Genomic DNA, 16,160 nt, shown 5'->3' on the forward strand with positions numbered 1-16,160 from the left:
TGTCTAGGCCTGGTAAGTGCAAAGCAAACTGTAATGTCACCTCCCATTGTGGCTTGTCAAATACAGAAATGCAGAAGAAAGTCTCTCCCTCTCTCACGCATGCAGCCCCCTACAGTCAGTCATTTGGGGCATCGTATCCACAGTCTCAGCACAGCAGTGGCTGCCAGGCTCCTCAGATGTTGTATTATAGATCAGCACTTGTTTTTTCTCATGTCAGTAACCTGCCAAGCCGTGAGACGTGAGGAAGTCATGTCCTCGCTGCCCACAAAAAAAAAAACAAAAAAACAAAACACACACTCGCTATCGTGCGGGTTCAGAATGTATTTTTTTGAACGCCTTGTTAAAACAGAAAATCAATAAATAAAATAAAATAAAACAGAAAAGAACGTAAATGCATTTCCTCGTCCTGCTCTCTGTCACTTTTGTATTTAGATTAATTATGCTTCCTGTTCCTAGTGCTCCCCTGTGTGAAGTATTAATTATGCATTAATTTCAGGGTCAAAAGCGCATTTAACATGAAAATGTAAATGAAAACTCAACTATATGTTATGCATTGTGATGGTCTAAGTAAGTGGGTTTTTTTCTAATTAAAGTATAAAATTCAGGAAGTTAGGTTGGAATAATCATTTAAACATTTGGACAAAGTTTAGTTTATGACTTGTAGACTTCCTTTAATTTCTAACCATTTAGTTTATTAAAAACCATCACTGCATAAACAGCCATTACCCCTCCAGCTCTCACTGGAATTATTTGTCCATGAAAATAATGGACTTCTCTCACTTAGCCCTCAAGAGGCCTCTGGATGGTTTGCTATGTATCAGAGGAAGCTGATCATGCATGATGCCCTACGTCAACTACAGATGACCTGTAAGCCAATCAGTCTTATTGATATATGACCGCCTACACTAATGACAACTAAACAAAATATTTCGAAGCCTATTTTTCTGCCCTCTAGGAGTACGTGTTCCTCATTCAGAATCTCCATAACACGCCTCATTCTGGGAGTGAGTCACATATTTTATAATCAAGGACTTCCAGTACTTAATATTGTTTTAATGAAATCTTGGCCCCTTTTCAGCACAGGGCTGTTAATTATTTCATAAGGTCAGGATCTCTGTTCTGAACACAATGCTGTGAATGTGTGGTATAATACTGACCATAACTGAAGGCATTGTATTGCATTCCTTAACCTTGAAGTTCAACTGCAAAAAACAGTGAAGTAATAATAAGAAATAAATTTGAATAATTTTGAGGCAATGACTAAACATAAGACAAGTTTATATCTTGGTTTCAAATCAAGTTGTGTGAATGTATCAGGTCACAAACCCCCAAAAAAATCTAATTTAAAAGGGAGAACACATTACAATTCTACTTGTAACGTAAAACAAATAAATAAATCCAAAAATCCTAATTATGGTTGAGCTTTGGGCCTTTCGCACAAGTTTTGTGATTCAGAAACTTGGAAGAAACAAATCCCAGTAAGAGTGGTGACCACTAATGTAAGCACCAATAAACCTTCCTATGACCCCTTCTACTCCAGATTAGGACCTTGGGCATGGCAGGTCTTAGCAGGAGGACCACAGAGTTCAGACAGCAAAGAAGGATTATATGAGGAGCATCTACGGGACAACACAGGCATCAGCTTTCTGCGAGAGGACGTCAGAGGAGAAGTGGGCATGCAACTCTGCAGAGGGGTGAATTTCTCACTGTGCACTAAGTGGGGTAATCTGGGGTTGTATACTATTTGTTTGAAGCGCTATGGGCTATTGTAGCAACAAACTCAATCTGTTGCTTAGTAGGAAAATACTGACAAGTAATGTTTCGCAATATGTGAGTCTCCCCTGGCTGCAGCCCAGGAGGATCAGGGCGGTGCCCAAAGTCCTTAAGCACGAGCATTGAAGCTCTTGGTGAGATCTGTCTTCCCTGAGCCGCTTAAAGGAAAAAGGGCATCCCCCTTCTCCGCCCATCTTGCTTTCTCTCCTCAGCTATTCATCCCCACTCTTTTAGCATTGCGCTCGCTTGTGTTCCCTCTGTCTCTCGCTCACTTCCCTTCTTTGCCCTGATTGGGATCTGTAGTCAAGCGGATTAACACATTCTGACAGGAGAGGCAGGCTGCCCACACACACTTTCAAGCAGCACGTGCATCTCAGAGAGAGGCTGTGTGTGCATATGCACAGCCTCTCAAGCTTGCACTGAAGTGAAGGAATGTCTAACTGTGTGATGAATAGAGTCCACACACCCACACCCATATACACACCTCAATATGAACTTAAGTGCATCTAGGCATTTAGGCCCAGAGGTGCATGCATGTACAGCATAGACAGAGCAACATACACGAAGCATAGACTGTGTACGCACGTGCACGTATCAGTTTGCGTGTGCCTGCGTGATTATATCCACACTTCATAATTTATACTCAAAAGCACTTGCAGAGGCAGAGCAGCAAATGGGCACATTTTGAGACTATCCAATTATCCCCTCTCTCTTCTCCCTCTCCCTCACTCTCGCGCTCCGTCACTCGGTATGTCTCAGCTCTGTCCTTGACCAGCGATGTTACACCATGTGCCAGTGCAGATAATCTTTAATAATTATTGTATAATTCGCCAATCTTGTCACACTGACTGTTCGACTGTACAGGGCGCCACTGAAAGCCCCTCACCCTCTATGTCTAGCATTTCTGTAACGCACGTCCAGTCACAGTTGCGGCATTTAAATGTACAAAATGTACAAAATGATAATTATCATTTATTGCACATGGAGATAAAAAGTATTTTACAATATTCACAAGTCTGTTCAAGCTGTTTAAACGGCGGTTCTCTTTTGGACAAGAACATGTTAACAGATTTAGGTCATTTTTACTTTGCAAATTTTCTGCATTTCTTTACAGCAATTATTTAATAAAACTAAATAATTCCTGCTAGTGTTTCACAGTAAGAGCCCTTCAGAGAAGTAAAGACATTGGGCTCTTGTCCCTTATAACTTGCCAAGAAAATATCTAATGAAATCTTAGTCAAAACTGAGTTATTAAAAGGATACATGTGATGATCTTCTTTATTTTTGTTACAGTCAACAACCAACACTATATTTATTCTAGTAACAAGTACTTTGAGGGCATCCAAAGCCAGATCTATCTTATTTCGCTGTGTCACAAAGCTCCATTGTTTATCCAAAAACTTTCAGCAAACCACACATTTGTACTGGGGAACTTTTCCTTTCATTGCCACAAACACAGACACTGTTGAGTACTTTCTTTTGACCAAATTCTACATGGACATTCCTAACTTGAGCACCCAGCGTGTATTTATCTGCCAACAAGTCCCCAACAAATACACTGTTCGTTACAGACAAATGTTTACAATAACTCTGCTTCCAAAAAGGTGATTACACTGTGTGAAACAAAATTCAATGATTTGCAAATGATTAAAAGCCTGTAAGTGATTTAAAAAAGTAAAAACTAAACTAAACTGAGAAATGCTATTGTCAGTGATGTTCATTTTGAATTTTATGCCAGCAAAAATGCTTTAAAAACATAGGACCAGGGGCATGTTTACCACTGTGTTGCATCATCTTTTTTTTTTCAAATGTTTTGTCAGCCAAATGTTTTCCAATTTCCAGCTAATGCAGAATATCAGCTCCTTAACAGCTGTCAATGGTTCTGCTTTTCAACAACCTGTTTTGGAGCTAAATATTACACATTTCCCTCCACTACGTTTATGCAATGGTTGTATTTACTCATTACCTTGGAGATTTAGGTTTCCCATACAAAAAGTGACAAAGACACATTTAAATAAGCTGCAGTTTTACTTAATTGCTATTTTGTGCAGCTATTAGCAGTACACTATATAACGTATTCTGAAAAAGGTTCTGAGGGTTTTATTTTTAATACTGAAATGACTCATGCTACTCTACTGGTAATGTGAAATAGCAAGAATTCATGGAAAATGTCAGGGGCAAACGACACTGATACCTGCCCAACAAGGTGGTGTTTAATGCAGTACATCTGTGGAAGGGGACAGTTGAGGACAAATGCTTGCGAATGTTGCTTAATGCCTCCTGACTTATTAAGAGAATGGGTGGCAGGCAGTATAAAGTCCGGTATAGGCAGGAAGCTCCCATGTAGGACACACACACACACAAACACACACACAGAAGCTGACACAACCAAGAGGCTCACCAAGCCTGAATATTGTATGAGGCGTTCTCATGGGCCACTGCAGAGCGTGCAAACAGAAAGAGGTGGACTTATGCATGCACACACACACACACTAATGAACACACAAAAAGAGACAGAATGAGACAGAGTGGCACACTCGAAAACACAAACACATGTACGCACACAAACAGAGCCAGTGGAGCTTGGGCTGATGTGGCCCGGAGCAGCCCAACGCCCAGCCACGACACACACACACACACACTTAAGAGCCATCTGCAGCTGAAGATACAGCCTACAGAAAGGCTTTACTGCTGACACTCTGAGACAGACAGAAAGAGAAGGACAAGAAAGAAGGGAAAAACTGTCGTGACCGAGTGAATCAGGAGATTACGAGGAAGCGAAGCCAGGAAGGGTAGAAGGAAGAGAGAAACTGACAGACAGAAAGGTGAAGGGAAAATTATGGCCTCAAACTCTCAGTCTTACCTTCAGCCCACTCAAACACAAAACTGCTTCACCAACACTTTCACTGAGATTTCAGCAATTACTGAATGCAAGCCCTTATTGGATGAAATTCCCCTTAGGAGCATTCTGCTCAGGCCCCAAAGATTTCATGCCTCTACACAACCAAATAATAACCAATAATGACAAATCCCAAAACTCAGGAAGTTTAGGAGTATGTTCAGACAAAGTCCCCTTTGTGAAATAAATTAGATAAATCTGTTATTCATTGCATTTTCTTTAGGCTTAATGTAGCTAGGCTGGCAAATTCCTTTTTGTCCATGTGTGATTTTAGAGTGCTATTTTGGCCATTTCTGATGAGAACCAAATGATCCCATCAACAGAAAAACAGATGGAAATCAGATCTAGTTGAATGTGGAATTTACTTTCTGCTATATATGAAGTAATTCAAGCTTCAAGTATGACCCTCTCTTGTATTCAAGGAAAATGGTTTCCCAACAGTTCTGGTCTGAAAAGCTTTTTATAATCAGAAATTCCTCAGGAAAACTGTTGGAAAGAGGATTTAATCTCACAGCCAGAGAATACTCAGATGCAAACCCAGAGCTGGGACTTTTGTGATCCAGGACCTGAATTCAATCAATGAGTCCTTCAGGTAGGTTCCTACAATGGAAAATAGCGCTCTCCATTCAAAAACACCTTTAGCACATAACTGTAGCTAGCCATTGATTTAGGTGTTTGTGGACAGTTTGAGAGAACTTGAAAAAGAATTACGCCTTAAAGCAGCAGTTAGAGGTCAGATGAGCTTCTGAGCGCTTCATAAATCGAATCAAACAATGTTTGCAGCCTGTGGGTTTCTTCCAATAACGTATTTGAAATAGCCTGAAAAAGGGAAATAAAACTCATCATTTGCTGTCAAAGTTCATCACTCCAGGGACACAGGTTGGTATCGCTTACTTCATAAATGTAGTGAATCAAAAACTAGTGGAGAACAAAAGGTTCGAATAATATTTATTGCTGTAGCATCAATCTCAATTTTATAGGACTACGTTCTGCAATTTAGAAGCAGTTGATAAAAGAGGGAATCACTCCCACTCTATTATGTTGTTGTTCTCAGGCCATTGCCAACACAAGGTTTTATTCCAAAATCATAAGGGCAATTTGACAAAAAATTCAGATTGGGAAATTGCTGCTGACACAGATCAGGTAATGCTAGTGCCCAACTAATAATGGCCTAAATCCATTCATGAGCTAGCCATCTCATTTTTTCAAACCTTGCTGTTTTGCTGTGCGTTGTTTGAAATACGATTTAGCCCGAGCATTCAACATGACAGTAAAGCCATGGCGGTGACTGCATGTTGACAATGTTCGTGGTTGACTGATCGTGAACTCCTGCAGCAATATTCAGTGAGAAAAAAAACCTCAAAGCCAGGCGAGATCCAGCTTTAAGTCAACGCTCCATATGAAGCGTAAGTGCTGTACTGCAGTGCACACGGCTCGCTGAATCATACCTAACCATCTCGTGTTGAATTCATAAGAGGGTCCTTATGTATAAAAGGGTCAGCAAGGCATGTGAATATGTTCCATGTTCGCCTGACAAGCTCCAGCGAAGCCTTTTCCCACAGGGAGGAAAGACGTTAGGAAGCAAATGGATTCCTATTACAAAAACATAAAAATGGAACTGACGGACTGCCCTCACAATTTCTCTGCTGACCTAACCCGTTGACCTCTCTTCTAGTAAATATGTAAATGAACAAAGATTTTTTTTCTCAGAAGTTTCTTCCTCTAACTGGTGGGCATTTTATGCTGAAGTGGTTTCCAACTGGTTCTAGGCGTTGTCCTTTGGCTTGTTGGTGTTTTGTTGTTGTTGTCAGAGAGGTCTCCAGGTAACAATACGACCAAAGCCAGAGTGTTAAGGGGGGCGGGGGATAAGATGGGGAGGCCCAGCTGTTCCTATCTCTCTACTCCCATTAAGCTCAAAGGAACCGAGCCAGAATCCAACCATAAACAGCACTGGGACTGACTGGACTCCACAATTCTGAACTGGGCAATAGTAAAGAAATACTAAAATATATAGTTACTTTTCAGTAACAAGGGATTTCAGGAAAGAACAGTGGGTTATAAAAAGTTTTTTAAAAAATGTAATGACACCTCTAAAAATGCAGTGTTTAACCACTTCAATTTCTTAAAGCCTAATTTATAATGCATAACAATTTAGAAGAAGGTTAGATTGCTACAAACACTGAAGGTTAGTGTGACTTTGGCTTCTTTATAGATTAAACATGATGTAATATATCACATCAGCAGATTTTTTTTTAAGCTAAGCTACCTTAATCACCCTCTGCCTCTAACCTGCCTACAAGTAAACAGGCATGACAGTGATATCAATCTCTAATCTTATTCTTGGGAAGAAAGTTAATCAATACACATCTGAAAATGTCCAGCTTCCCCTTTTAATGACTTGATGTACAATAAACTATGATACTCAAAGCCTTATTGCAACAGAAGGCAACACAGTTTGTTCAGGAAGTGTATCTAGGTCAAGATTACTTTAAGCCTAGCATCTGCTAAAATAAATAAATGTATTAATTAATTAAAATAAAGGTAATCAAATGGAAAGTGGACCTTTTAAGGATGTTAAAAAGATTTTGAGGTGTTAAAGACGCAGTTGTTTCCTGCTGTTTGACCCACTGCCCTCCCTCCCGTCTCCACGCTTTACCTCGATAATGTCAGCGTTAGTCCGGCTCTCGTGTGGCTCGTTGTACTCGGTGTACTTCAGCAAGACCTTGTCCATGTCAGTGCTGGCATACTGGAACAGCTTGTTGGAGTGGTTAAAGATGATGAGAGCGATCTCGCAGTCGCACAGGACGCTCAGCTCGTAGGCCTTCTTCATCAAACCAAACTTCCTCTTGGTGAACGTCACCTGATGACAAAAACGAAAACTGAGCTGAGAGAGCTCTAACACAATCTTAGTAAAATTATTCATAGTTCCCTAAAACAATTGTAATTTTATAACATTATAAACGACACTCTATTAATGAAGTTAAACTGAAATGAAAACAAGGGCATTATCTACATATTCTGACATTTTATTCCTTGTTCTAAGGCAAGAAGGTTTTCATGGAGTCTCTTGGTCCTGAATGATGATGTGGGCCACGGAGCTAGAGTGTGGATCTGGCAACAAGCCACAGATTATAGATTTTTAGTGAAAGATCTATTTCAATTTTCACGAGAGGAAAATTTTCTTCAGGGTCTGTTTAGAGTAATGTTCACTTACGAAATTAAAATGTCAAAATGTACAGGTCGCAACCATTTACAGAAAAAAAGAAAGAAAAATACATGCTGATAACCATATTTCTTTCATTCAACCCAAATCGCATACTAACGCTAAGACAAACTGGATACTAAACCTAAACTAAAGCCAATATTTTGAAAAGGATGCAGGCGGTGCACACAAGTTCTACTCAGCATTTTTTTTTTTTACAAATAATAAATAAAAGAAATGAAGCAAGTGAAAGGGATTTTGTTATTTCAGCTTGAAATACAACACATTTTGAATGTGTTTGAATAAAAACATATAGATATAAATAAAAAAATCTGTTCACCAGAATTTAAAAAACCTATAATCTGCAAATAAGACACAAGGCATGATGAAACTGAAAGGAACACACTGGGAAATCTGTCAAATGCTGAGAGTAAAACTGATACTAAATATGACTGTAGAATAAGCGACAGCTAGCATCTGTCAAAGCTCCCCTAAAGCTCTCTAATTGTCATGTTATATCCTGTTTTATCTGATGAAAAACCAAAGAGTAAAACTGACAACTTGCAGCTTTACAGTAAATTATCTGACCTCACTGTGACTCTCAATCTTGGCAGGAAAGTAAAAAAGCACATTTACGCAAATGTTGAGCTTTCCCCCCTCAAGACCTGACTTAATATCATTTTGGACCAGAGCCATTCAAACCAGCTTATTCTCAGTTAAACTGAAAGTGTAATTTGAGCTTTTTGCACTTCCAGACTCTAATGACGGCACAAATCGTGCTCTGAAGCGTATGGTTTGGGTATCTGAGACAAAGCAAGACTGACTGCATGGAAGCACTGTGTATTAAACATACAAGATAGAGACATTTTTAGGAAAAAAAAGACTCCTAGACAGAATGTCTAAACATGCTCTTTCAAGTACTCAGATTGTATTTTGTGCACAGACTTTCACTTCAGTCCGTACACTCCTTTCTCTCCCGTCACACTCGCTCTGTGTCACTTTCACACTATGATATGCTCTTTTCCATGCTCTCTTTCTATGTCACACACTCTCTCCCGCTCTCTTTTCTGCACTTTCCTTCTCTCACACGTTATTTCTCCCTTTCCCTTATGCATGCACACACACACACACACACACACACACACACACACACACACACACACACACACACACACACACACACACACACACACGCTCAGTTGTGAACAAGCTGAACAGAACTGGGAGTGTTGCTAAAGCACAGGGTCCCTTGTTGTCTGCCGGTTGGCTTTAGAAGCGCTTCCCCGCTATAACCAACTGGTATTTACAATCCAGAGAGATTTGGCTTTGTTTGGATTAAACACACAGGATTGCACAAACACAAACACATGCAAGGAGAAGAAGATTAGCAGAAGAAAAAGAAGAAAAAGCTTCAGGTACTGCTACAATATCGAGCATTTGATATGGGAGAAATGGAAATAAAAGTCAATGTGTACACAGATGGTGTTGAAGAGGCAGAAAGATTTCAAGCATGCTGCACTTCAGGCCACACCCACGAATGACATCAACACATTTTCCATCAGACGTGCAAGCCAAAAACCTGCTGTGACATCAATGATTGTGGCTGTGACCTGAAGTGCAGCATGCTTACAAGTTTCCTGCAGTTTACTGCACTTTCTTATGTAACCTTAAGTCCTAAAGTCCCTTTAAATCTTTGATTCTCATTCTAAGAAAGCTTTTTGTTCTGTACATCTGGAGATTGGTGACGTTTACTGAGGGAGAGGGAGTCACATGTTTGACCTTGAAGATTTTTAGCTATTTTACATTAATTTCAGTAATGGACTGATTGGTTTACTTTTTTTGCTTTTAAATTGGAAAAAAAAATCAAGAATATTTCTGACATTTTTAATATTAAGTGAAGTGTTTTTACAAACGTTGCACTGATTTCACTGCAATTTTTTACAGATATTCGAGACCTTTAAAAAAGTCTTCATCAAAATTTAATCGCATTTACTAGGCTTTTAAGAGCAAAACTGCAACCCTAATGGAATAACCATCTTCTGGTTTTATGTTTAAGAATGAGAGTGTTGAGCTTTTTTTGTCCATTTATGGTAATTACAATGCATTATAATATATCTGTCGCCAAATAAACGTATTAATGATATTCTGATACTGCCTCTAGGGTTTACCTGCATCGACAGAGGCCACATTTCTGTGGCAGAAGGCTGCTCCGCTGGCAGCTGAGTTCTGAACTGAAACTATAATTGAAATGAATTGAATACAGAAAGAAAGAGAGAACAAATAGAGTGGTAGAGATAAGATAGAGACACTGAGGATGAAAGCAGGAAAAGCAGCAAGTGAGACCTTCAATCTGTGCATCGTTCTCTCCTACAATCACTTCATCTCTTCCATCTCTTGCTCCTTTCTGCACCCGACATGTTTAAGCCTCCCTCATCCCTCCTTCTCCTCTCTTATTTTCTCGCCCTCGTTTTCTCTTCCTCTCTTCTCTCTCTCTTGCTTTTTCCACATCCTCCCTTCCTCCCTCCCTTCGCACTCGCTCACTCATTGCTTCCTGCTGCCACAAATCAAATTATATCGGGGTCGTATCCATGGGCAACCGACTCCTCTCCTCCCCTCCGCCCCCCATTTCCCACCTCATCACACACTGCTACCATCATCTCACCCCCCCACACCCCCTCCCCATCTTTATCTCTCTGCCTATCTACATATCTCTCCACTCCTCTTCCTCTCTTTCTCTCTCTCTGTCTCACACACACAGACACACACACAGAATGAGCAGATAAATTATGTGGCGATGTTGGTAAGGGAGGAAATTACAGTTGTGCGGGATGACAAGACTGGCGATGTAGAGAGAAGCCACTGCAAACAACAACTGCTCCCTAAAAAAAATTATAAGGTCATCCACCAGTGCTTAAAGCAAACAAAATCAGTCCCACATCCCAAACAAAACCTCTGTCCGTCTTTCTTTTTTTAGAAAAAAGTAAGCAGTGGGGTAGTGACTTTTGGTCTGAGCTTCAATCTTGCTGTTTACCACAAAGGATAAACAAGCTGGAGGTAATTGACATTAAGAGCTGAATTGCCAGGTAACCAATGGCAACTGAAGAATAAGACATCCTCAGTGAGAAGAGTAAGAAAGAAAGGGGGCGAGTGGTTTCATTTGAGTGCGTGTGCGTGCGTGCATGTGTCTTGGCGAGGTTGTGGTTGTGTGGCAGATGGATGAGGAAACCACCACTGACAACCACAACCTCCTCTTGCTGTTTCCTGTAGCCAAAACCCTCTCTTTCATTTGCTAGCTTACAGTCTCGCTCACACATACAGTTTGAACAGTTGAGGAAAAAATAAATTAATAAATAAATAAATACACCGGGTCTCACTATACTAATCAGTACAGGTACGAGCTTTCAAGGATCTACAGAACAATGATATGCTATTTTTATTTTAAAATGTTAAGCGATTCAAAAGTTATTGTAAATAAAACTGTATCTACTGGAATTGCATTTGTTGTGTGTAAAAGAGAGACAGAATTGAACTGTAAATTGCCATTACAATATCCTCTTCACTTTTAATTAAGGTGCTCCTCTAGTAATATTTTAATTGCCAAGAACTGTGCTACAAACAAACAAATGAGCAAAATAATCAGCTGCTTCTCCAGAGTCTCTCTTGTCCTATGGTATCGCTACACTGTATTGTCCTTCATTTTTTTCACATATGAATTCTGGAAAATGTTGGGAGAATGATGCTGGACCATTTGTCAAAGCTCTGCTTTTCCACAGCACACCGCAGGAGATAGTCCACTTCAGAGAGAGTTTTTACTACTGGAAATACTGATTTAGGCCAGAACGCCGCCTGGGTTGAGTGTGCAGGATACAGTACACACAGTATCCCTCTGCTATGAATTCACCAGACAACTATGTGTGCCATCGGTCCAAATCGGTGCAATAGCTGACAGGTAAAAAAACAAAAAACAAAACATCAAGTGTCTAATATTAGTGTGTTAGAGATTTGTTTTCTCATGTGCTATTCTGTTGAATAATGCCTAGAAGTTTAGAGTTACAGTGCATGTGCAAAATTGAATCTTGATCTGCTTTCCAACGTGGGTTATCTCAGCACAGGGGTTTTTCTGCACGTTGGACTACAGTTCACGATGAACTACAGAACAGGATGAGAGCTACAAATTGCAGTCTAAGAGAGTGGCATTGGATCCATTTATATGCAAGATAAGAAACTATGGAGAATAATTCAAATGGTATCGAGATTGCTCTTGATAGTGCTCGGGTCAACTTGCAGTTAGCTTCTTTCTCTTGCAGCCTCTTCTAGCTCTTTTTGAGGGGAGCACTAAGTGTTCCAAGCTACCCAAGCATGTTTTGGGTATACCCTGGGGTCTTCGGCCAGAAGGACATGCTCAAAAAAATCCCACCTCACAGATGCCTTAAGAGGCTTCCTAGTCCGATGCCCAAACCACCTCATCTGGCTCCTTTTAATATGGAGGAGCAGCAGCTCTGCCCAGACACCCTTCCGAGGAAGCTCATTTCCACTACTTGTATCTCATTTTTTTGGTCACTACCCACAGCTTGTGGCCACAGGTGTGGGTAGGAATGGAGATCAACAGCTTTGCTTTCACAATCACTTCTCACTTCAAGAGAGCAGGCCGATACAATGTCCACATCGCTGCGGACACCACACAACAGATTGATGCTTAATGCTTCATAAATCGTTAGACTTTTAAATACTTCTTTATGCATGACTATATTCCAACAACTACTAAAAGTTATCTGTTCTAAAATGTTAATCCTGTGGACTCTCAGTAAATTTGCTATAACTACAACTACTTCAGTTAGGAGACTGATTATTCTTCAACAATGGGCTACACTTGAAAAAAATTTAGATCAGCTGAAATGCTGAAATTCAACTTATTTAGCAGTGAAAGAAAAAATTCTGCACAATTACCTTTTTCCATTCACAGATATTTTAAAACATTTATTGAAAGCTGCTTCAAGGCTCATAAAAAAGTACTGCACATGAGATTTTTTTCATGTGTAAAAGATCATGCAGATTCAGAAACATGGCTTAGAATTGTATGTTTTGCTAGATGGAAGCAAAAAGCAAATGCTCAACTTTGTAGAACAATCTTTAGCTTGGAAAAGTTCATGTTCAGATTTTAGCTGAATTATGAACGTATGCATCAAAGCTGTAACGTTGGCTGGGGGTGCCGCTGAGGATTAGTTTACACCTGACTCATATCTATTTTTTTTTTCTACAGATGGGTATGTGAATTCCCACTGGAACATTTTGCATGAAATTGCCCCAATAATTGATCTACAGGCCTACAATTAATTCAACAGCGATGTTAAAAACCCCCCAAAAAATTAATGGCACGACAAGCTTAAATTAGTTTACTTTTAGAGTCAGCGACAATACAGAAATACTCATTACAATATGCTAAATCTGTATCAGGAGCTGGTTTAAATGTTAAAATCAATAAATATTTGCATAAATGTAAAGAAGTGCTTTGATGTGTCTAATAGCTGATCATCTGAATTAACCATAAACTGATAAAGTCCCATTTGCTTACTGCACATGCATGTTTTATTTAACAGTTTCTAATCTGAATGATCAGAAAATGCTTTGCAATGGGAGTTGAGGCACAAGGGTTTCTTAATATTTAAAACTACACATCATAGAGACGTCTGTGAAATCACGTTTTCTCCAATCAGTTTGGTATGATGGACTAATAATAGTGACGCTAAATGCACGACTACAATACTCATTAGACTTAACAAAGAAAAACAGATGGAGAAGCAGTGTACTGGAGAGCAACTGCCCCAAAATCTGATGCAAAATCAGAATCAAAATATCATCTCTAACTTTGGGGTCAGTGTTAGCAAAACAAAAAGATAAATCTTAAGCGGATAGTTTATACTAGCATCCCTGGAGTAATAGTTTTAAGTGAGTTTTCTTGTTCCTTGAAATTTAATTTCCAAAACAAGCCGATGATGAATGTAATTCTTGCATTGCACTATGCACTACAGCTGTTGCTTAACATAAATCTGATTAGCGATTCAGGATTCTTTGATTTCTGGCAGCGAATCTTTCTTCTTCTTACATCTTCTTGCTAAAATGGGTCACAGTGTTAATGAAAAGTCAACTCTTTCTGTGTTATCTTTGATGTGACAAACACTCTTCCATAAAAAGAAATAAACAAATAAATCAAAGCATTCCAACATGCCAGTCCTGTTCTTTTTCATGCGTCTTTGTCTTTGTAAGAAATGTGGTATTTGAGATGTTGTCATGTTTCCAGCCGGGGCCCACACTCTGAACGCTGTTTATTTTGCAGAGCTTATGGCAGCATCTCTGAATCAACATGTAGGAGGGTGACGGGCTGCATGTACTCCAAAATTCATTTGATTTCCTTTCAGAAGCTGCACTGTTCATTAGCTGAAGCAACACAGAGAAAGCATCTAAAAACCACTTATTTCATAGTCTGTTCCATATCAAACACTAAATGTCATTGAGAGAACAACTGAATCCTGCTTTACTGTGTCAACTGCTCTCACTGAGAACATCAGATAAACAAGAAAAAAAAAAGGGGGGGGGGGGGAGAAGGTGAAATGTAAATGCTCACTACAGCTTCGGTTCGATAGGAGCATCAGAATGTCATCACGCTGACTGGTTTGACAAAGTGATTAAGAAATCATTTTCTGCGGGGAAATCGCTTGATCGCAGTCAATGATTAATTTGGGATTGTGACATTATGATCATGTATTACCACAGAGTTCATCACCTTATTGATAAACTGTTCAACACCTGACACAAACACTGGCTGCTCGAGCAGAAACAGCTACAACCCATTCCTCCTTTATGTCCAATTGTGTACTGATGAATAACAAGTCATCATACTTCACCGACCCCCTGCAGGCACTGCTTCCTCTTCTTTATCGAAATGCAACCTGCTAAGATTGATGAGAAGAAAACTGAGGATGATTTTCCAAACCCTACGGCCACCTCGCTTTTACACTGCTCGGGTCTTATTCAGTCAGGCACCTTGTTTCTCTCCCTACGCCTGTCTCCATCTTGTTTTTCTTCTCTCTCTGTTTTTGAAGGTGGGCACGTCAAATCCATTACTCAATCTGCTCAATGGAGCGAAGCCCATTTACCAGTTGACTCATTTTAGATGGATCATTTACCCTTTCATCCTCTCTGACAATGCCACTGATGTAACCAGAGGGACCGAGTCTGTTTTTTGGGGAAATATCATACTTTTTTTTTCTTGCCTTTTTCCACTGTAGGAAGGGGAGGTGTCAGAGAAACCCCCCCGACACATATGAGCCTCATAAAACACAATGCTATTATACTGTTCTGTTGTGGCACTCTTGAGAGAGCTGCAACTATGTTGTTCATGCTACATGGGACATATGAAAAACGGAAAGGATCCCTGTGGGAATTTCTTATTGCCTGAGCTAAAGTATTCTGTCACCACAATGGAATTCAGTGCTGGAAAAGTGAAAATGATCATTTCTTTCTTAGATCTGAGCAGGACAGATGAGAGCTATACAGAGAAATCAGCTCAGTGAAAGCCTGCATCTACTGGCTATATATGGGTCATTTAACACTCCCGACTGGATCGTGAAGTTTAGCTCAGAAATTAAACAAATATGTGTGTGGTTGTTAATTTTGTCTTTAGCCTTCAGTGTAACCATTTAGCTACAGCATAGCTAATGAGTGCATTAACAAAGTTAACAACAATGTCTGGACTGTGTGCTGCCTGTGTTTTCTGCTGCAAGTTTCTCAAGCAAGTGGAAACTGAGACCGAAGAAGATAAAGTAATGACACAAACTGTCCCACGATCACTCCAGATGGGTCAAATACAACTGCCTTGTGGTACAGTGGTGCTATCAGCAGAAGAAACCCACTCGGCGACATATCAAAGTCATCTAGTGTTGTCTGTGCAGAGATACTTACCCCATTTTAACAACTGCAAGGTCCAGCTTTATTATAAATGTACATCATAATGTATAAGCTGTGCAATTCATTTCTTATATGAACAACATAATGTCTATAGCAATGGACCACATTTGCAAACAAGCTATTTAATGTGTTCATTTTATATTACAAGTTCCTTACAATAATTATGCCAGTTTTTATGAAATTAAGCTCCTGAAAAAATTAAATAAAACTCAATATTAAATCTTGATTACCTAACACTGCATGACATTTATCATATTCTTCACTACAAGGGCGTTTGGGATTTCCTTATGCATGCACATGAAACAGGGTCAATACAGGATT

General features: G+C 39.7%; 1 protein-coding gene across 10 annotated transcripts in view; it reads right to left on the reverse strand.

Annotated features, from left to right (window-relative positions):
* Positions 1 to 16,160, reverse strand: part of mef2d (myocyte enhancer factor 2d) — a 105,108-nt gene that overhangs the window by 48,641 nt on the left and 40,307 nt on the right. For all 10 annotated transcript variants that reach the window (XM_086310961.1, XM_086310968.1, XM_086310970.1 and 7 more), the window contains exon 3: positions 7,329 to 7,532. In XM_086310961.1, the coding sequence (XP_086167087.1) occupies positions 7,329 to 7,532 (204 nt within the window). The remainder of the gene's footprint in view (positions 1 to 7,328; positions 7,533 to 16,160) is intronic.

This window comes from Aulonocara sp. 'chitande type north' Nkhata Bay, linkage group LG11 (genome assembly GCF_057382095.1).
Source record: "Aulonocara sp. 'chitande type north' Nkhata Bay isolate Kocher_YH1m ecotype deep benthic linkage group LG11, A_spYH_male_GT1.1, whole genome shotgun sequence".
In the NCBI taxonomy this organism is placed as follows: domain Eukaryota; kingdom Metazoa; phylum Chordata; class Actinopteri; order Cichliformes; family Cichlidae; genus Aulonocara; species Aulonocara sp. 'chitande type north' Nkhata Bay.